We start from the raw sequence: 22187 nt of genomic DNA, 5'->3' as shown, positions 1-22187 counted from the left end.
TCAACATAAGAAAAGTAAGGACTCGAAGTGTTATCATTCAGCATAAAAAACATTATGTAAATGTTGTTAATGTCCTTGATCTCACATTACCTGCACATCAAAATTATGCATGGAACACTACATAGGATGATGTTAAATGCAAGGTATAGCCTCTGTTCTAGCAGTTTTCAGTAAGGTTTATGAATCTAAATAATTAATCTAATATTATATGAGACCAACACAGAACAAAGTGTGAAATCACAGAATGATTAAAAGAATTTCTGGGAACGTCATGTTTTTCTTTTAGCCCCAGCCATTCCAGAAAAATAGGTATATATCTCATTCACAGTGACATACAAAAAGGAGAAAAGGGATAATGTAGCGTCTACAGAAAAATATGAGAAAAACAGAAAGAAGAGGCTGATTTTCAGTCCTAGACAGAAAATAGACTAAGGTCATCTCTCTGTAAGGTAACACACTGTAGTCAAATCTCTAAAATCTTTGATAAGGTCATTTTTTGCCCTTAGAAAATATTATTTTTTCGCCACAGATTTAATCTTTAAGTTATATTTGGCATTTGCATCTATTTTCATCAGATTAATATCAGAGAGCATTTCACAAGTAAATATTACATGGGCTAAGTAGCAGCCATGATGGTTTGAAGTAGGTTGTCAAAATATAGAAGTCCTTCTAAATTTAAATTCATCTAAAAGTTTGTCCTCAAGTAGACAAGTTAGAGAGACAATCAGCATTGTTCTAGGTGTATCATCTTCATGCCACGATTAAAACATTTTGCTGAACAGTGGTAGACAATACAAATGTTGTATCAGATTTCTTAGTGTATTTGCATTTTCCAGCTCTCCTTCCTTCACGCTTTATAATCATATGTTCTATTATTTTATTTTTGAAAGGCTTATCTCTTCTCTATCCTCAAACCTATGATGGTCATTCCTGCTTGTGTACCTTTGTCCTCCCTCTTTTTTTTTTTCAGCCAATCTAAAAACCACTCAACCTTCAAAGTTCCTTGGATGATATTGGAGAAAAAGGAATTAGTTTCCTGTTCCCTTGATTAAGATATTGAAAAAGATGTGCCCCTGCCTGCCAAAGGATAGAAACTTGTCAAAGTGATGAGAAAACTTAAATAGAATTCTGAGGAGAAAGGAGTGACATTCCCCACCAAAAATGTAAAACTAGAGCCCAGAGAAGACAATGGGAAGAAAATAAGTGAGGGCAAGATCTCATCATCAAAGTGGGAGCCATATGCAGCCGTATCACTTAGAGCATAAGTGATCATTGAAGTATCCTAGATTTTAATATAAGTGGCAAATAAGATGTTATATGTATGTGCAACAATCTGTGGCTTGAGTTCTTACCATAAACTGGTAATCAAAAGTTAGAGTCTTGGACTTCCCTGGTGGTGCAATGGTTAAGAATCCTCCTGCCAATGCGGGTGGCACGGGTTTGATCCCTGGTCCGGGAAGATCCCACATGCCACGGAGCAACTAAGCCCGTGCACCGCAACTACTGAGCCAGCGCGCCTTAGAGCCCAAGTGCCACAACTACTGAGCCTGCGTGCTACAACTGCTGAAGCCTGCGTGCGACAACTACTGAAGCCCGCGTGCCTGGAGCCCATGATCCACAACAAGAGAAGCCACCGCAGTGAGAAGCCGGCACACCGCATCAAAGAGCAGCCTCCACTCGCCGCAACTAGAGAAAAGCCCACGTGCAGCAACGAAGACCCAACACAGGCAAAAATAAAATATAAATAAATGAAATTAAATTTTTAAAAAAAGTTAGAGTCTAATCTTAAAAAAAGAAAAATATGAAGGGTTGTTACAAAATAAAACCAAACCACCAGCCAACAGCAACAACTAAAACAAGCAGGACTGAGGTAGAGCACTACTGTTGTCAACCTACACTCTACCTGACATCGTTTGCTGCCAGCATCTGGGCGTTTATCACTTCCAGGAGGCAGCAGCCTTGAGGAAGAAGAGGTGGGACTCCCGTGTATGGAATAATTGAGTTAGCAAAGACTAAAGTTTCCTCAGTTTCATTCAGGAGACTCTGTTGCCCAGGCCTATAGGATTTAGTTTGAAGTTCTGTTCCAAGAATGAGGAAGAGGAACAATGCAGAGACAGGCCTGGGGGAGAGAGTGCTACGTTAGCAAGTGAAAGATTAAATGGTAATTAAGAAACTGCGCTTTCTTTTCAAAGAGTTTAATCTTTAAAACTGGCAATGGTATTAATGGAACTGCAACTTTTTTTTCAAGTATAGGAAACTCCTATTTCAGGATAAAGAAAACATAGGCATGTGTTTCTGAGACACTTGAGTGGTTAGGTAACCTTTGAAAAATCATGGAAAATGGGGAGGAAGTAGTGAAATGGAACAGAGTAACTTGCCTTAATAATTAAAGCAGGAGAAAAGAGACAGATATTAGAAATTCTAGGTTATTAAATTATATTTAATTAGTCCTTAACGAATTTCTTAAAATGGGATATATTAAAAAATCAGGTATACTGACTTTAAGTTTACATACGATAATATTAGCCCTTTTAGGTATATAGTTCATTGAATTTTGACAAACCCATACAGTTGTGTAATGACCACCATTACCCAAAACATTTTCTCGTGATCCTTTTCGGTCAATGCACTTTCCCCACCCCCAGATCTTGGGAATCAGTGTTCTAATTTCTATCTCTATAGTTTTTACTTTTTCCCCTGAATGTTGTATAAATTGAATCATGAAGTCTATAGACTTTTATGACTGTCTGTTTTCACTTTGCCTAATAATTTTGAGATTCATCCATGTTTTGGTGTTTATCAATAGATTATTTCTTTTTATTGTTGGTAGGTATTCCATTGAATGGGATTATTGCAATTTGTTCATGTAATGGGTTATTACTAATTTAAGGGCTAATTTTAAGAAATAGAAGTGCTCGCTGAAGTGCTGCATGGCTTCAGAAATAATTGAGTTAACAAGGGCTAAAGGTGCCTCAGTTTCCAGTGGAGTGCTGCAAGACTTTCCCATTAATCCCACTCTGCTCCACATCTTAATTGACAATGTGATTGACAGCGTCATGGATTTGTAACTTAATGGCTAGTGTTAAAACAGAGAGAAAAATTCCTGCACTGGTTAGCAGAACCAAAGTGCTGAAATACCTTCATGTGGTAAAAAGCTTAGTTGGTGGGCTAAATCAATGATGTGAAACTTAGGAAAGATTAAGGAAAACATATCTGTTTGCAGTATATTGAGAGAGGGAGAGAGTTGACTCAAGCAATTCTTAGGGAAAAGGCACACCAAATCAGTAAGTCTAAACCATAAAGGGAGGATCAAAATGTGAGCTTCGGATCATAGCTAGTCAGGCTTAGAACTCCATTTACCTTGAACTATTCTCTTTCTGTCTAAGCAGATTCCAGCTCATTGATTTAATTTTCCTATTACTAATTTCACCCTGAGGAGCAGGAAGGTTCTGACAGACACCTGCTGAGAAAATCCAGACTGTTGAAGTTTACGCACCTGATGTTCTAGAAAATGTAACTTATATTTAACAGTCATCTTCTTAATTTTATTCATGGTTTTAAAAACTCCTATTTTGCTAGACTTCCTAATTAACATTCTTTAGAGCATCTTTCTTCCACATAAACCATCTCTTCAAATTGGCTGTTTGCTGGATCCAGAGGTGAAGCTCTACTTTTGACTTTCCCCCTAAGTGTTAAAGTGTGTTCACATCTCAGCAACTGGAGAGATACCACAGGGTAGAACCACCCTTTCTAGGGAGACGGTGTTTGTTTGAGTGTGCGCGCACATGTACATGCTGTTGACTTACACTGTTTTTATTAACCTGAATACGTCCTATAGATATAGATTTTAACTTTTTAAAGGAAAATATATTGCAACAGTTCAAAATGTATTCTCTATCAGTGGGATTAAAAATGAAGAAATTGAGACAGAAATGAAAGAGGAAATAGAGGATGGTAGAAAAGAGATTGCTATTTGAAAAAGAATAAATTATAATCCTTTCTCCTTTTTCCCTGTGTAATTTTGCTAATAAGGTGTTATTAACAACCCATCTTTAACTCCAACAGTATTTATGCTTACAAACTATTTGACGTTAATGATGAGGAGTTATCAGGAGGCTTCCATATAATAGAAATTTCACAAACTCCCTGTGATCTCTGGCTAAATGAATTTTTTTTGCTTGTGGACAAGGTCTTACGTATTTATCTTTAGACTCTCCAAAGCTTCAGTGCTTACTTGGAATATAGGTTAATATAGGATTCTGAATGAACATATACCAGAGGAACAAGAGCTGCTTAACTTTCCTTAATCTAAATAAATATGGTTTACATTTCACCAGCTTTGTTGTCCGCTAGAGACATGGTACAAAGCTGTTTCCATATTGCTCTAATTGTCCTTCAGAAATGTTTTATCATTACTTTAATTGATTTGTCTAAATGAATTTAAATTAAACCACTAAGGCAATTTTCTAAAACATAGCCTAAAGCAAATTCCTATGGAATCTTCCCCTGAATTCTTCCTATCTTGGCAAGAGTTGGGCCTGGCACATGAAAAGATGCTCAACATTGCTAATTATTAGAGCAATTCAAATCAAAACAACAATGAGACATCACTTCACACCTGTCAGAATGGTTATCATCAAAAAGTCTGCAAATAACAAATGCTGGTGAGGATGTGGAGAAAATAAAACCCTTATACACTATTGATGGGAATGTAAATTGGTGGAAAACCCTATGGAGGTTTCTCACAAAACTAAAAATTGAGCTATCAATACGATCCAGCAATTCCACTCCTGGGTATATATCCAGAAAAAAAACGAAAGCACTAATGCAAAAAGATACATGTACTCCAATGTTCATAGCATCGTTATTTATAATTGCTGACATATGGAAGCAACCCAACTGCCCATCAACAGATAAATGGACAAAGAAGATGTGGTATGTATTAGCCACATGCACAAAATTAAAGCCTGCCATTTGCAGCAATGTGGATGAACCTAGAGAATATCAAGCTTAGTGAGATAAGTCAGACAGAGAAAGACAAATACTGTATGAAATCACTTATATGTGGAATCTAAAAAATAATACAAACGAATGACTATAGCAAAACAGAAACAGACTCACAGATATAGAAAACAAACTAGTGGTTACCAGAGGGTACAGGGAAGGGGGGAGGGGCAAGTTAGGATTATAGGATTAAGAGATAAAACTACTTTGTATAAAATAGATAAGCAACAAGGATATACTGTATAGCACAGGGAATTACAGTCATTATCTTATAATAACATTTAATAAAGCATAACCTGTAAAAATACTGAATCACTGTGCTGTACACCTGAAACTAATACAATATTGTGTCAACTATACTTGAATTTAAAAAAAAAGAGTTGGGCCTGGGCTCAAACACATCCTTTCCACCTACTAAGGGAACACTGATTTAACAGGATTAAAAGGAAAATAAAAATCTCATTCTTATTTGTCACTGAGGACGCCTCACTCAGTTGTGTCTGACAACCAAGGATGGATTCTTCTAGCTTTCTTTTGGGATACAAAAAGCTGGAAGTAGTAGATACTTTTATGCTACAAGCTAGAAGACTGAAAATCAAGAGAAAATACTCTACCATCAGCATTTAGATAATTAGAGCAAAAGCTGATTTTTTTTGGTCAAATTTCAACTTTCTGTCTGGAAAAGTTTTTGGTGTGTGTAAAGGTTGAAATAGTTTGGGCTATTGTTCCTATTATTTTGTTATGTTGCATCATTCCAATGGGTGTTTGGTCTCATGTATCTTTGATTTTCCGAATAGCATAGAGATGCCACTGTCATCAACCTCTGTTCTGCTTTCCGGCCTCCGGGAGGCATGCAGGCAGCAAGATTTAAAGGGAAGACAAGCCTCCTTTTCCTTTTCTCCTGGATTATTCAGAGACTGCAGGTTTAGGTCCAACTGTAGCCTGAGGCTCAGTCTGTACTCCTCACTACTCTTTTAGGTGGCAGGTGGAAAAATGCCTTCTTCCACTCATGAGAACAGCCACGAGGGCAGGAGGCTGGGAGACAGACCCTGGAGAACACGAGCAAAGGATTGTGGGGCTTCTCTGCAAAACCTTAGTTCTTTTCAGAACCATGAGGGGAAGATCCTTCATCTCTCTGGAGTGGCACAACTCCTGAATATCGGTCATGGGAAGAGACCTCAGCCTGAGGAAAGCAGCTGGGGCTTATGCACCCAGAACTTGATGGCATCTATCCTTTGTAGCCAAACTGGTTGAGGAAGCAGAGAAAAAGGAAACTGACTGATTGTGCTTATTTTCTACATAAATTATACTATCCCCTTGCCCCCAGGGCTTTTTTTTTTTTTCCGCTGTGTTTTGGGTCTTCGTTTCTGTGCGAGGGCTTTCTCTAGTTGCGGCGAGCAGGGGCCACTCTTCATCGCGGTGCGCGGGCCTCTCACTATCGTGGCCTCTCTTGTTGGGGAGCACAGGCTCCAGATGCGCAGGCTCAGTAGTTGTGGCTCACGGGCTTAGTTGCTCCGCGGCATGTGGGATCTTCCCAGACCAGGGCTCGAACCCGTGTGCCCTGCATTGGCAGGCAGATTCTCAACCACTGCACCACCAGGGAAGCCCCCCACCAGGGCTTTTAAAATGGAGTTTTAACTCAGGTGCATAATTAAGGTATATGGTTCTCTGGTAGTGAGAAGCAACCCACTTGTTAGCAAGGCATTGTCAGCACCCACAAGTGTTCTATGGTTTCTTTAGCTGGTGGTTCTCAACCCTAGATACATGCAAGAATCACCCAGGGAGTTTATTTTAAAAAATGCCAACGTGCAGGTCCCACCCCAGAGATCCTGATTTAATTGGTTTGGGATGGGTCCAAAACATCAGTATTTTAGAAACAGTACTGAATAGTTTAAATGTAGCTAGGGAGTTAGGCGTGTTCCCTTAGAGCCAAGAAATGACACCTAAATACCGGGTTGGCTCTCTTCCCTGGGTAAAAGAGGAAGATGAACTTTTCCAGCATTTCCCCCAAGAACTTCTGCAGAACCTTAGTTCCATGGAATGTTAATAGGTATTCCGAGAAAAAAACAGTTTCTGTGACCAAGTTTTGGAGACAGGAAGCTAAGCATTCCTTCCGTTCAAAAACTGTTTTGGGAGCTTATAATATGCCAATTGCACTGGCGTACCTCTAGAGGAGTATGGTAGTCAGGGTTTCTTGAGCCAAAAAAACACTTGACCATGACACACTTTCAGCTCATGGGACTATGAAACTCACTTTGGAGAAGTGCATTTATGACTGTCCTGAACCTCTGCCAGGTTGGGAGACGTGATTGCCTATCCACCCCTCTAAGGTCACATTTCTCCTGTTTTTCTCAGCCACTTACTCTGAGGTCCCAAAGGGATTGAGTCCCTGTGATTCCATTTTACATCGCTCCATCTCATTAGCAAAGGAAGCTAAGGGTATAATCATTGCACACACATTAGGAGGGACCAACGTCAATCACATCCAAGTCAATTTTTTGAAGGTAAAGACATTTTTTTGGATATCTCCACCCTATTTTTTACATATGTAAATAGAGCTTTTGGGGATAAATTAACCATGTCCTTATATTTCTCCCTATCAGACAATTCATATTTTCTTTGTAGAATAGGGGAAGGAAAATGCTAAGCCGAGGACTCGTGCTCTCTTAGATGAATTTTAGTTAACTGTTGACTTCTGGGGAAATTTTTTTATTGAAGTAACCTTGGTTTATACCATTATGTAAGTTTCATGTGCACATTGTATTTCTACTTCTGTATACACTACAGTGTGCTCGCCACCAAATATATAGTTTCCATCAACTGTTGACTTTTTTAAATGAACAAGTTGCTAAAACATAAGGAGAGGAAATGAGATCACATGGAAACACAGCATAAGTGATTGACTGAGCAGTAAATGGAGAATGGAATAAAGAAACTTAGAGGGAGCCTTCAAGATCATCCAGCTTAACTGTTGTCAATTTACAGATGAACCTGCAGAGGCCAGACTGGTAAATGTCTGCTCTAAATCCACTCTTCCAGCTGGAAACCGATAGGAGACTGAGCTAGACGCCCTGACATCCATTCTGAGTATTTCCCACGATTTCGTACTGCCTCTCCCCCAACCCACAGATCAACAAAGATAGAAATTATTTAAATACAAATTTACCAAATTATTCACATGTAATTTTTAGGGGACAATGTTTGCAAATTTTTATTAGAAACAGCTGCCTCTGGTTTCTCTTGTTTGAATTACTAGTCTCCTATGTGCTGAACCTAAAAATCCATTAAAATGTCATCAAATGACCTGCAGTAGATGTTTTTATGTTCATATCTCCTGCAGCATTTGGTTTGGGGCCACGCGCTTTGTGAAGTACAATAAATACTGGCAACTGATTTACACTTTAATTTCCCACTTAACGTTAAATAAAGGTAAGTAATTTAATGTAGATTCATGCAAGAAGGGCATCATGGTTCCACTTATCTGCTAAGGAAGTGAAAACTGTTGCCTGTTTTATTTTATAGTCTACATTTTTTTCTATTGAAAGTTTTAGTTCAAGGGAAAGAGGTTTTTTTCTCTTATGTAAATACAGGCTGTCCTTTTTTATTTAAGTAGTGAATAAGACCACTTACAGGTTTGTTTTTCTTTGCAGTTGAGAATGTAAGTGCACTTTTGGAGTCTAGGTTAAAGTTTTAAAGTTCAATTTCAGCCTTACATAAAGGAGCTTAAGTTTGGAAAACATAGGATTTTTTTTCCTTCACAGTTCAGGCCTATTATTTCCAACATTCTTAAATAAAATGGTCTTCGAAGTCCCCTTGAACTGGCAGAACATCCTGAAGGAGTCAATAATTCTCTAAGCCTAGTCATGTAATTTATTTTATGATGTTTTCTTTTGGGATTAGAGATTTAATTGAAATTTCTTTATTTCTCTTCTGACACTAAAAATGCTTTCACAAGATTAATAAAATCATCCACTCCTGATTACCTTCCCCACCATTTTCCCATCCCAAGAAAATGAAAAAATAAAAACAAAAACCAAAAACTATACACATCTTAGGCTCCTTGGAGAAGACGTGCTCACATTTAAGTAGAGACACACATCCTATCTTCAGTGTGTTGCCAAGCACATAGCACTCAGAAGATTCTAGTTGAGTTGACTGGAATGCATGTCATATGTAGAACACAAAGAGAAGGGGGACGAACCGCCCAGGATGAGAAAATTCAGAGAGACATGAGCGCTGCCTCTAGAAACTGGGAGGGAAACAGGATTAAACTGACTCTACAGGGACCCCAAGGAGGGGGACGTTAGGGAGACAGATCTTGCCTCAACGGAGGGAAGGCATTTCTAATAGAGTTGTCAGAGATAGAAGGGATGCCGAGGCACGAAAAGAGCAGCCTACCATTGGAAGTTATCGAGCCTGGGATGGGTGACAACTTGACAGGGATATTGGAGGGAAGATCCAAATGTTGGAGGAGAGTGGGAAACTTATGGGGCCTTCCAACACTGAGAATCAATGATGAAAATTTAATCACCAGCAAACACAGACCTCTGGGACAGCCTATGCATTTCTTATTTCCAAAGTGTTATGGGAGTTGTAGGAGGGTCTATTTCTAAGAAGATGTGATGTCAGTATACTTTGTGACTCAAATAGAAGAATTTAAGCACATTGAACATTTCACTTCCCCAGCCCATGGTCCAATTAGAACACCAAGGCCCTGGGAATGAACCAGAGGAGAATATATCCAAGACATAACAGAGTTAGTATCGTATTCTACATTTAGTAACATATATATTTTGGACACATACTATGTGCTAAGTACTGTGGATAGACAGAGGAAATCCTACAAGGACCTACTGTATAACACAGGAAACTATACTCAATATTTTGCAATAACCTATAAGGGAAAAGAATCTGAAAAAAAAAGATACATATGTATGTAAAACTGAATCACTGTGCTGTACACCTGAAACTGACACGGTATCGTAAATCAACTATACTTCAATAAAAAAATATTTACAGTTAAAAAAAAAAAAGGAGGAAATCCTTTCCCAATTATCCCAGGTAATTACCTGCACTCTACTTAACACTCTTATAAACTCTCTGTGTTATATTTTAAGTCTTTGTATGTAACTGTCTTCCACTTCGGAAGTACTTAAAGATGGGACAATCCTTTAGCCATCTTTGCACCACCTGCCATTAGCACAGTAAAATACAAGAAACAGTAAAATATCAGGCTCCCAAGGTGGGTGTTGAGACAGAAAACATCCTCAATTTTCCAACAGGTTGTTTTCTCTGAACTGAGCATTAAAAATAGTCTAGCTTCCTCCCCTTATTTATGTTGTTCAACGTGCTTTTGCTTGACTTTAGACTCAAGGATATTATGAGAACATAAGACACAAAGAAGGGCAAAGTTATTAAGATTTCTTGAGATCTCAAAGAAGGGAATTCCTAACATTTCAGGAAATTAGGGCTCTGGTTTCATCTGAGCTAAGTCTGTTCTGTCCATGAAGCCCCACGCCACCTTGGTCTAATTGCCATCACCATTCCGGGGAACTGTGTCTGTGGGGACTTCCGCAGATTTCAATCAATTGTCTTCCCCTTTCCAGGACATGCCGTGGTGTCTGCTCTGTTCTCTAAAGTGATATACACTTTGGATGGTACTCAGTAAATTATAAATAACGGATAAACCTGCCTCCTGTCATTTTCATAGAAACAAGCAGCTTTCCAGGCTGTGAGTCAATCACGAGAAGGGTCACTACTCTCCCCACAGTTTCCCAGAGCACCCTGATATGTCAGCTACCACAGAAAACTGGAAGTAGTTGTCTGGGCTTTACGAGGCCAGATCATTCCCTAGCTCTACCTAGACATATTCAATCTGCTGAAAGTAAGCCACGGTTCTCCAGGTACCAAATCAGCCACCCTGGAAGATGGAATTCAAGTGGTATGAACTGGGAAGGAGATTCTGACGAAATAAAATAGTAGCACAAGTTGATGCTACTAATTAGAGTCGTCTCTATACTTATCCAGTCACACTCTCTCCTTACTTCTTTCCCAGCCAGCACTCAGCAAAAACAGTGGAAAATCAGACTCTGCTAATGGACTGTTTTCAACGTCAGATGTGATATGTTTCCTTCTAACACATTTTTCTCTTGAGCTGACGCTTCTATCAAATTAAAGTTACCACCGTCAGTAGGAAATTATGAAAGACACACCTTCCATGCTAACACATTGTTACCCAGATTATTAGCAGGATAATAGATGTAGAACCTCTTTAATTCGTTAGAGTATAAGACAGAACTTTACATCATTCTCAATGTCACTTTAAAAATGAATTAGAAATGGTTTTCTTCCAAGGGAAAAGAAGCTAATAGTCTAGGAATATCCTAGGACTGTGGTTCTTAAAGCTGTCTAATTATCAGAATCAACTTCAGATTTTGTAAATTATACAGATGCCTGAGTCCAATCCTAGACTTGAACTATTGAATCAGATCTTTAAAAGTGTACTTCAGGCCTCAAGATTTTTTGTTTCTGGCAACGCCATGCAGCTTGCAGGATCTTAGTTCCCCAACCAGGGATCGAACCTGTGCCCTCGGCAGTGAAAGCACAGAGTCCTAACCACTGGACAGCCAGGGAATTCCCTTGTGTCTTCTTTTTTTGGCTTTTTTTTTTTTTTGGCCTCAAGACTTTTAAAAAGCTCTAAGGGAAATTCCACTATGAAGCCAGGTTTATACATTTTCTGATTCAAAGTGCTTCATGCTTTAGTTATTTTTACAATTTGATCTTAGGTGCTTGGAATTTCAAAAAATTCAGGCAGTCACAATATAAATATATGTTTTATCTCTAAATGGAACTGTGATAGGACTACAAACATGTCTGGGTTAATAAAGACGGTTTTAACAATTTAAAAGAGAGTCTGAACAAACTGAAAAACCAGTCTTACCTGAAATGTGTTAAGTGTCTCTGGATGTCAAGGTCTAGAATTGGAGTGGGTCTGGAGGATCCCAGCGGTGATCTATCTTGGCTCAAGAGGTCTTGAAATTCTTTACAAATCTGTCTAAAAAAAAAGATTCAAAATTAAAGTTGAACTCTTGAAACGGGGCTTTAATTTCATCCCATGATATTTTTCCAAAGGCTTGTTTTCTCTTTTAAAAGAGGACTAGATAAATATCATAAAGCAACCTCTGGGGGCTTCCCTGGTGGCGCAGTGGTTGAGAGTCTGCCTGCCAATGCAGGGGACACGGGTTCGAGCCTGGTCTGGGAAGATCCCACATGCCGTGGAGCAACTAGGCCCTTGAGCCACAGTTACTGAGCCTGCGCGTCTGGAGCCTGTGCTCCGCAATAAGAGAGGCCGCGATAGTGAGAGGCCCACGCACCGCGATGAAGAGTGGCCCCTGCTTGCCGCAACTAGAGAAAGCCCTCGCACAGAAACGAAGACCCAACACAGCCAAAAATAAATAAATAATAATTTAAAACAAACAAACAAACAATAAAGCAACCTCTGAAGTTCCATCTACAACGTACAGATGAGGTTACAATGAGTTACAATAGCAACTATGCTCTCAAGTTGGTCATGCTCTCAAGATGATCATGAAACCTTTCAAGTGAGTAAGAGTCCGTGAATATTGACAAAACCCATGTTCATTTTTAAGGCGAATATTCACAGATTAACCTCAGTATAAGGGAAAAATCTATACAACAGGATCACAATTAATAATTCCTTTAAAAAAATTAAAATGTGATGCTGGGGGTGGGGTATCATGTCTGTAAACAAGTTTAAATCAAGCTATAGGCTTATTTCAGAGCCATGATTGAAGTAGACTTTGGGAAATGCCTTTCCCCAATATTTCATTATAATTCAGACTCTTGTGGACTAAATTTGTATTTTTAATATTTGAAGTAGACAATCACCCAAATTTAGTCTACTAGCCTCATTTTGTCTCACAAAAATGATTACATTATGCTCCATGTAAGATAGTTTCTTGCAAAAAAGTATCAGCAAGGGCATTTTTCTGCTGCTTTTCTTAATTTAAATGATTATGATTTCTGATCATTGGTTTCAGTTTTAATTACCATATTACCATGATTGTTGGATAACAGTAAAGCCCTTGTGATACATAGTCCAAAAGATATAATTCTGAAGAAGGAAACATATGAAGGAACTGTGTGTGTGTGTGTGTGTGTGTTTTTAACAACAAAACACTAGATTAATGCAGAAGCTGAAGAGTGAAGTAAAAGACTGCCGAGGAATTGCTCAAAAGAATCCATCAACTAAGTGAAACCACTCCATATTCAAGGCATAATACGATAGTGATTAGTTTTTTTGTCTGGATTTACAATGGGCAGTCACAAAATGTTAATAATGTAGCCCTGACTATAATTACCTATGGAGCCAAAATCAAGTACAGAAGGGTCAAATTATTCCAAGTGAAAGTCACTCCATGGGCCCAGCCACTAAGTCCTCTCCAAAGCATTTGTGTCATTAAGCAAAAAACTACTACAAAGTGACAAAATGTCTTGAAGCCCAAATAATATACCATTGAGTTAAAATCAGAGGAGCCTTGTTTATTATAAGGCACCCCATATTTATCGAATTCTTCTGGAGATATTGAGACTTCTTTCTTTTTTTACAAGCAATTAGTCTCAGTTTTAATGCCAGTGTTCAAATATTGTCATTTCACAGAATTTGCCTTACTCATTTTGAACACAGGTGAAAGTAAAAGAGGGTCATAGGGAAAGGAAAAGCCAAACAACAAACAAATAAACAGATAAGTCTTTACCTGCTCTAAATCAAACAGGATCCTCCATACCCCCCTGCTAATGTTTGGTTGAGTCCCAGATGTAGCATCTAAACGCATGTTTTTTGTTTTTTTTAAAATAAATTTATTTATTTATTTATTTTTGGCTGTGTTGGGTCTTCGTTTCTGTGCGAGGGCTTTCTCTAGTTGTGGCAAGCGGGGGCCACTCTTCATCGCGGTGCGCGGGCCTCTCACTATCGCGGCCTCTCTTGTTGCGGAGCACGGGCTCCAGACGCGCAGGCTCAGTAATTGTGGCTCACGGGCCTAGTTGCTCCGCGGCATGTGGGATCCTCCCAGACCAGGGCTCGAACCCGTGTCCCCTGCATTGGCAGGCGGACTCTCAACCACTGCACCACCAGGGAAGCCCTAAACGCATGTTTTAACAGTGCATGCGTGTACTTCCACTGAGAATATTTGATCTGAACTTCTCACTTTTTCTGTTCTGAGTTAGACTCAGTTGGCTGACTTTCAGGTGTATTGCCTATTTCTAATTAATGAGTAGCAACTTATTAAATGTTGATGTTATTTGTTGGCATCAAATGATGACATTTGGTGGGGCATCGTTATCTGTTGCGCTTTATGTTATTTAATAAAGTTAGATATATTGTTATCTTTGTTTTTAGAAAATGTCTTACTAAATTTTAAAATACAGACTCTTGCTATCATTTTTCAGACTAGCAATGTGAATTACTACGTGGTAGGTCATCAGTATGATGCATTATTACAAAGGAATATTAGAGTTGTTTAAAGACTGGTCTCTTAATTTTCCATCAGATTAAAATGTATTAAAATTTTAAATGGAGGTTAAAACATTGCTTTAGTTCGTGTGTTATGATATGAGAATTTCTCAGATAATTGAATAAACTAATTTATAAGTTGGCAAATCAACTTCTTTACTGTTTAAACAACAGAGCTAGTTACAATAAACTTAAAGTTGAGGAAGAAATGAGGAAAAGGCAAGTGTGGAAAAATTTAACTTATGCTAAGCAATTCAACTACTCCACACATGAAGCTGTATCAGGAGAAGTTTCAGAATTTTCAACCTTGATATTTGATTCTTCTGCTTAACTCACTGACTTCGGACAGCCTCCAGACTTAAAAACAGATGACAATTTTGTAGATTTCCTTTAGGCAATTATCATCACCACATTATGACAGTTACAGAGTTATTATTTTCATGCTTAGTTTCATTCTTATTTAAATTTTTATTTATGAAGCTATAGTAAGAAATACTCTTATTTCTCCAAACAGAATGTCACATTATGAATTATGTAACACAAGATGATCTTCGATGAATCATAAATTCTAACTTTATCACTTACGTCATTGTCCTTAAGGATATAATTTTTTAGCTGATGTCTGAATTTAAAGTTCTGTTTCTCCTTTTGACTATTAATGTTATGGTAAAAATTAAAACTTGCTAACTATTCTGCTTTACCCTAATGCAGATCAAGTGTTAATCATATTTAGTGCTAAATTCAATGAAGAGGTTTAAATGTGTTTTTCATAAATCAAATAAATGTTTTGTCCAGTACATTTTTAGATTTCAAAAACTGTCTAACTCAGTTTCTATTCCTCCCCTTAAATAATTATCTAATTACACGAAAATATTTGGTTAATCAACAAAGCACTGGCAATAAAGAGGAATTAGGAGGGTAACGGCACTTCATCAATGAGCCTTTCTTACAATTGTATACTCGGCAATATAATTAAATACAACAGAATCTGTTATTCATAGAGGTAAAAAAGAAATATGTAAGCCATTGTGCCGATGCGGACCAGCAATTGGATCTCTCATCTAAAGAATTTTGAATTTTGTATATATTTTTGATACAATTGTCACAGTCTTGTGAACAAAGGTGAACTGATCAGAATGTAACGAATATCCATGTAGATTACTTAATTTCAACACTGAGCATTTTAATCGAAAATAGCCAATGCTTTACCATTGGAAAATTTAGAAACTACTCAGAACACATGTTGGATCCATTAATATGTTGCAGAAAGACATTTATTCCCACACACCCCTTAATTTATCTACTTATATTGATGACTACTTGTATTGAGTATGTTTGCTATGACTGCATAGTCTCCGATTCTTCAATTCTTGTTTCACATGATCTAATAAGAAGATGGAATGGATATAAATAACCACAAAAACAAAACATTTAGTCCGTCTCCTAATTTCTAGATGTTTATAGCCTATTTACTCTTACATAAAATAAGGTAATTGGAATTAGTGAATTCAATTCTTGCTTGACATTTAATGGTCTGCAAACGTCCAGCTATGGGCAAAGGGATCAAAGAGAATTACATGTTCTTGAAATATTTTATGAAATCAAAGTTCAAAATATCACCTAAAATAATATACATTACTTAGATCCCATGTAAAAGGGAAATACTACTCCCTAGTTGAATCCACTACTATAAAATAGATGTCTCCATACAACTTTGACAAACATGAAAGTACTTCTCTTACTTCTCCCAAGTTCTTCTAACATTTACTTCTGTGAAAACAAAATCTCAACATCAGTTTGAATGCACTGACTCCTGAACACTTAGAGTGATGGGAATTCCCAAGAAAATGGGAACTTATGTTTGGAAATTTAATGGTGGCCTTGTTGTGGGTGGTGGGAGTGAACAGTTCGAAAACCTGGAGGAAGGAAGACAAGAAGGATTTCTCTGGATCAGGGGGTGAAAGTCTTAGAAAATGCATGATAAAACCACAACCGAGTAATTTTGAGGTAGAAAACATGAAGGTGTTTTCTCTTGGATAATTCGTATTTGGGGATAATAGTATCATTCAGAGATATCACATGGGTATGCATGTTGGGAAATTTGTAGAATCCTACCAGCTAGAATGATATGCTTTGGGAAAACGTAGGAGATACTACCTAACTTCTAGCACTGTATATTTCTCCTGATCTGTAACAACTTGTTATAGTCTCCTGAGATTACATTAAGGATACAAACTAATGAACTATATGTACTTTCAGTTCCTTCTGGAAAAACTGAAATAAGCGGATGAAGACCCCTCTGGGTCAAAAACTGTTTGGAAGAGGGAAAAAGTAGAAGCAAAGTAGAAGTGAAGACCACCACCCCCCCACCCCCCCACCCCGGGGAGATAAACTGCACAAAAAATCTAGGTTTAGGTCTTTCCACTAGCAAGTGTTCAGCAGCTTCCCTAGCACAAAGCTCCTCTCAAAATTTAAAATCCAAGTGTTATATCCCTTACAATGTTCTTTCTCTAACTCTTGGTCTTACTTCAATCTTTCTGCTATTCCTTTCCCCTTTATCTCCTTGTTTTGTCTTTTCTCTTCTTTTGCCACCACCTTTCATTTCCCTTCTCTTTGGGGCAAGATGAGAGAATTATCTAGTACTCTCAGAAGAGCAATGAATAAATATATCTGAAAGCCAAATAGTGACAGCCACAAGCAGCACAAACCCCAAATAAGGGACTTTACGTTTCTTGGGCAAGCCTGTTGGGTGGTAGGTATCCCATACAAAACCTTAAATTTGTAAGAAGATCTATGTTACTTTATATGTAGTAGAAGGAGAAATATTTATTTTTGGTTTTGTGCATTCTGAGACATTTACATTTTAGCCAACATATCATAAAGTCATTTAAAAAATCAGTTTCTAAGAAGCAATGTTTCTAACACTATCTACCACATACTTTCTCTTTAAAAGTTTTCCCCAAATAAGAAACTAACTTATAAATGATAATTTAACCACCTGGGACTATTAGTTCTAAAATCTGAATATAGAGTTAGGAAATTAAATAAGATTATTCATGGTTTATCTGTAGCAATAACTTGTTTTAGTAAAGAGAAGAGAGCAAGAATTAGCTACCACTTGAAAGATTTTCATCTAATTTTTTTTTTTTTTTTTTTGTCCATGCAGTGCAGCATGCAGGATCTTAGTTCCCCGACCAGGGATCGAACCCTCAACCCCTGCAGTGGAAGCATGGAGTCCCAACATGCACTGGACCGCCAGGGAAGTCCTCTTCTAAAAATTTGAATGTGATTTGAGTAGTACTTAAGGTTCTGCTGGGTTTTCACACAGTAAATGGTAGTTCTTTCATTAATTATCAAAGAACTTTCAAGTTTGAGGGAGTTTGAAGTTATCTTATGAAAGCTTCCCCTTTTCCACATCATTTCCCTCATTATTTTAATTCACATTTTAATTGAACTTTTTACAATTTTCAGAAGCTTTCTCACACATTCTATCTTTTCTTTTCGACACTATCACTACAGGGGCTGGGGCAGTACAGGGATTATTTGCTTAATTATATACAAGAAAAAATGGGGGCACTGAAGCCAATCCTTGATCCCAGAGGTCTCTCTGTTACCTCTCATGCATCTGGGTCCTCAATTTTTCACATTCTCTGAGCACTTATAGTGTTTTAAGATCTTTCTCCTCATTTATTAAGGCACAGTGAGTGGCTTAGACCGAATTGCATAGCAACCAACCAGCATATTTGCCTGGAATCTACATCTCCTAAACATGTTAGGCATTCCTACTATTCTGAAGAGGTTTTCTAAAAACTTTTGTCAGTGTCAATGGTAGCTCCATCACTATACAGTTTGCAAATCTTGCTATGGGTGCAATGTTGGGGAAGTCCTTGTTTAATACATCTAGCTGCTGGTGTGTGAGACCCCCCTTAGAGACCAGGTGCTTTCTAGACTGTTTCCCTCATTCAAAGAAAATGAAAAAAAAAAAAACAAAACAGGATGAACGCACACAGAGTCTTCCCCATTCTGCTTACTTGGTCGCTAGGATCATCTTTTTTCTTGCTGTCTGTTCTTTCTGTTCCATATGTTGTCTGGCAAGATGTTCTCCTACTGCTTTGGCTGGAAACTCTGTTTCACAAGTGTAGCCAAAATCTCGAGCCAAGTGTAACGCCTCCCCTGTTGGCAGACAATAAAAGTCAGTTTCTCACTAATTTCGTTGGCAGACAATTAAAGTCAGTTTCTCACTAATGTCCAAATTCAACAAGAGGAACACCTTCTCTTTCCTCAGGCCTCATTCCTGGTTGTGGTCATGTGGATCATTTTTCCTATTCATTCTAAATAATCCAAGGGAAAGGAGCTTTGGGGGTGGGGTGGGGTTAAGAAACATGGAGAAACAGAAGCTCCTTACCCGGCAGGGGTATGTGGGAAATTGAGGGGGAAAATCTGAAGCACAGTCTAGGAGTTTTGATTCCCCTGGAGGCTCTGACCATTAGACCAGCTGGACATCTGAGATCTTACACATTAATGCCTTGGGGGAAAAGCTCTACGGGCATGTCATTTTGTTGCTGCCCAACCTACAACCTGTTCTCAATGTATCCGAAATATTCAGATATCTTTTCCACAAGACCTATCAAAACACTGGCAAAAGGTCCACATAATTTTTCAAAGAAGTTGGAACACTTTGGAAAGGGAAATAATTGAATTATATCAATTTCATAACATTATGTTGCTAAAGAGATTATACTGCCTAATTATAGTACTAGCGTTATCAGGCTTTATGGTGAGCCTCAGTACCTTTTAGTACTATGTATAGTACTTCTTCAGTACCTTATAAAAACTACAGTGCTTCTTAAGTACAGTATGATGATAAATAACTTTTGTTCTTTCACAAAATATGAAAGAAATGGGGTAAAAATGACTTACTGGCAAGGTAAGATTTGGCCATGGACTCCAGTTTGGAAAACAACCATATTTTTAAAGCTCAGTCAAGCCAATACTTACTTGACCATTAAAACTTTAAAAAAGCAAGCTCTCACTACATATATATTGAGCACCTACTTCATTCAAGGCAAAGTGCTAGGGAGGAGTAAAGGCGGATATAAAAGGGCACCAAAGATTGTCCCTGTTTCTAGGAAGATGACAATCATAACAATGATAGTAGTCACAACAACAAATCCAGAAACACCTTAGTAGCACTTTGTAAGTTATATTGCATCTACATAAGCATTATCTATAGTCTGCACATGTTCATTGACATTATATTGATATTATATATAATACAAGCTATTGTATTACAAGTATCAAATAAATGTTAGAGATAAAATGTTTGACACAAGTTCAAAAGAGGAGAAGGTGGTACTCATGGAGAGGTGATCCAACAGCTACATAGTCAATCAAATTTTGCCATGAAGAAATTAAAAAGTAGTCAGGTTTGATGACCAAACCTCATGACACTTGTTTGGTGACTGTCCAAAGTAATTGATTTGATCCTGCTTTATATTCATAGAATAACAAAGTAGTCGATGAATTAATATTAGTAAGAAGTAAAAATGATTAATGTTACTATAGAAAAGGAGGAAAAGTTTATAGGTATACACAATAGGCTAGTTAATATCAATGAAACATTCCTTAGTAAAGATACTATTTTTTCTCTAAAAAAAAAGAAATATTAATCTTTCAGATTGGGAAACTCATATTTATAAAAACGACCAAAAAATTACCAACAATGGAAAACAGGAAAACATTTTAGGACAGTACAGAGCTGAAAAAATATAATCCTAAAAGTGTTTTTCCCTTAAATTTTTCTTGGATATATGTTTTTCCCCTAGGATTTTTAGTTGTAAAAAATGTAAATAATGACGTTCAATATTTGTTTGTGAGTTTTTCTTTTTCCCTAAAAGCTTCTATCTCATAATGTTTCCCTTATACGTATTAAGGAGAAGACGGAACAAGACTAAGGGCTCTTTAATGATCGTTTATTTATGTGATTTATGCCCACAGAGCTAATAGGAACTGGTGGGGTTCTCACCCTTGTTTGTTTGACAGGAAGGCACATTTAGGCTATGGAAATCTCCACTGTGACTATGCAGATATTAGTTAATACCCTGATTTGAAGTTTCAGTGTGTACAAATATTAATCACACATTAAAATTAGACTCGAGGGCTTCCCTGGTGGTGCAGTGGTTGAGAATCTGCCTGCCAATGCAGGGGACACGGGTTCGAGCCCTGGTCTGGGAAGATCCCACATGCCGCGGAGCAACTAGGCCCATGAGCCACAACTACTGAGCCTGCGCGTCTGAAGCCTGTGCTCCGCAACAAGAGAGGCCGCGATAGTGAGAGGCCCGCGCACCGCGATGAAGAGTGGCTCCCGCTTGCCGCAACTAAAGAAAGCCCTCGCACAGAAACGAAGACCCAACACAGCCAAAAATAAATAAATAAATAAATAAAAATTGTATTAAAAAAAACAATAGCCAACACACCCTATGGCCCAAAATCGTAAAACAAAACAAAAAAAGAAACCCAGAATTTAAAAATAAATAAATAAATAAATAAAATAAAATAAAATTAGACTCGAGTTTATACAAGTGTGTTTAATTTTTATTTATGTTACCATGAGACACGAACATTGTAATTCATCCTTTTCATGCATTCCCTGAGTCTTTAACAACTTTTTTTCATTCACAAAATGTGAGAAGCCCTGTTCTAAGCCTTGGAAGAGTCCAATTTAATATAAAAATATGACAATGTGGTAAACGTATTAGATCAGATAATGTTTTGTGAACTATCCAATCATGATTTTCCCCTCAGTCTGTTTCAAAGCAGCAGCAGGTCTTTAGTTAAGATTTTTATATTCCTGTGGTAGAAAACATCATTTTTCCTCCATTTTAAACAGAAAGATGACAAAACTGGATGAAAAGGGTCTCTATATTGACTAGTCTAGGTAGTGTTAATTATTGGGGCGGTCACATTTTTGGATAAACTGCAATGGACAAGCAATATTTTTAAAGCACTTATTACCAGCAGTTTATCACCCTAACCAAATAGGAAAGAAAATGTGTGCTTATTTGGCAGAAGAAAAGGCACGAAGATTGTTTTAAAAGAAACACTGTAATGCCATATAGGATGGTTACTTATGCTAAGAAAATGACAGAAGGGAGATAATTCAATAAATTTCAAATTTGAGGTAAAAAGTCTTAAAGCTTGACCCATCAAAGAATGGCTACATGGAGGTATTTGTAGTGAGGTGGATGGAGTTAGAGTCTGTCATACAGAGTGAAGTAAGTCAGAAAGAGAAAAACAAATACAGTATGCTAACACATATATATGGAATCTAAGGAAAAAAAAAAAAAAAGGGTCATGAAGAACCTAGTGGCAAGACGGGAATAAAGACACAGACCTACTAGAGAATGGACTTGAGGATATGGGGAGGGGGAGGGGTAAGATGTGACAGGGTGAGAGAGTGGCATGGACATATATACACTACCAAACGTAAAATAGATAGCTAGTGGGAAGCAACCGCATAGCACAGGGAGATCAGCTCGGTGCTTTGTGACCACCTAGAGGGGTGGGATAGGGAGGGTGGGAGGGAGGGAGACGCAAGAGGGAAGAGATATGGGAACATATGTATATGTATAGCTGATTCACTTCGTTATAA

At 37.8% G+C, this 22187-nt stretch overlaps 1 protein-coding gene across 1 annotated transcript in view; it reads right to left on the bottom strand.

Moving 5' to 3' along the window:
- The window catches only part of TFAP2D (transcription factor AP-2 delta), a 53760-nt gene that overhangs the window by 3402 nt on the left and 28171 nt on the right, over nucleotides 1–22187 (bottom strand). Inside the window, exons 6-7 of the mRNA XM_068558797.1 lie at nucleotides 18568–18709; nucleotides 11945–12058 (exon numbers count right to left, since the gene is read on the bottom strand). Of these exons, the coding sequence (XP_068414898.1) occupies nucleotides 11945–12058; nucleotides 18568–18709 (256 nt within the window). The remainder of the gene's footprint in view (nucleotides 1–11944; nucleotides 12059–18567; nucleotides 18710–22187) is intronic.

This window comes from Eschrichtius robustus, chromosome 12, assembly GCF_028021215.1.
Source record: "Eschrichtius robustus isolate mEscRob2 chromosome 12, mEscRob2.pri, whole genome shotgun sequence".
In the NCBI taxonomy this organism is placed as follows: Eukaryota; Metazoa; Chordata; class Mammalia; order Artiodactyla; family Eschrichtiidae; genus Eschrichtius; species Eschrichtius robustus.
Note: the sequence above shows the minus strand (reverse complement) of the source record. Positions and strands in the feature narration are given on the sequence as shown.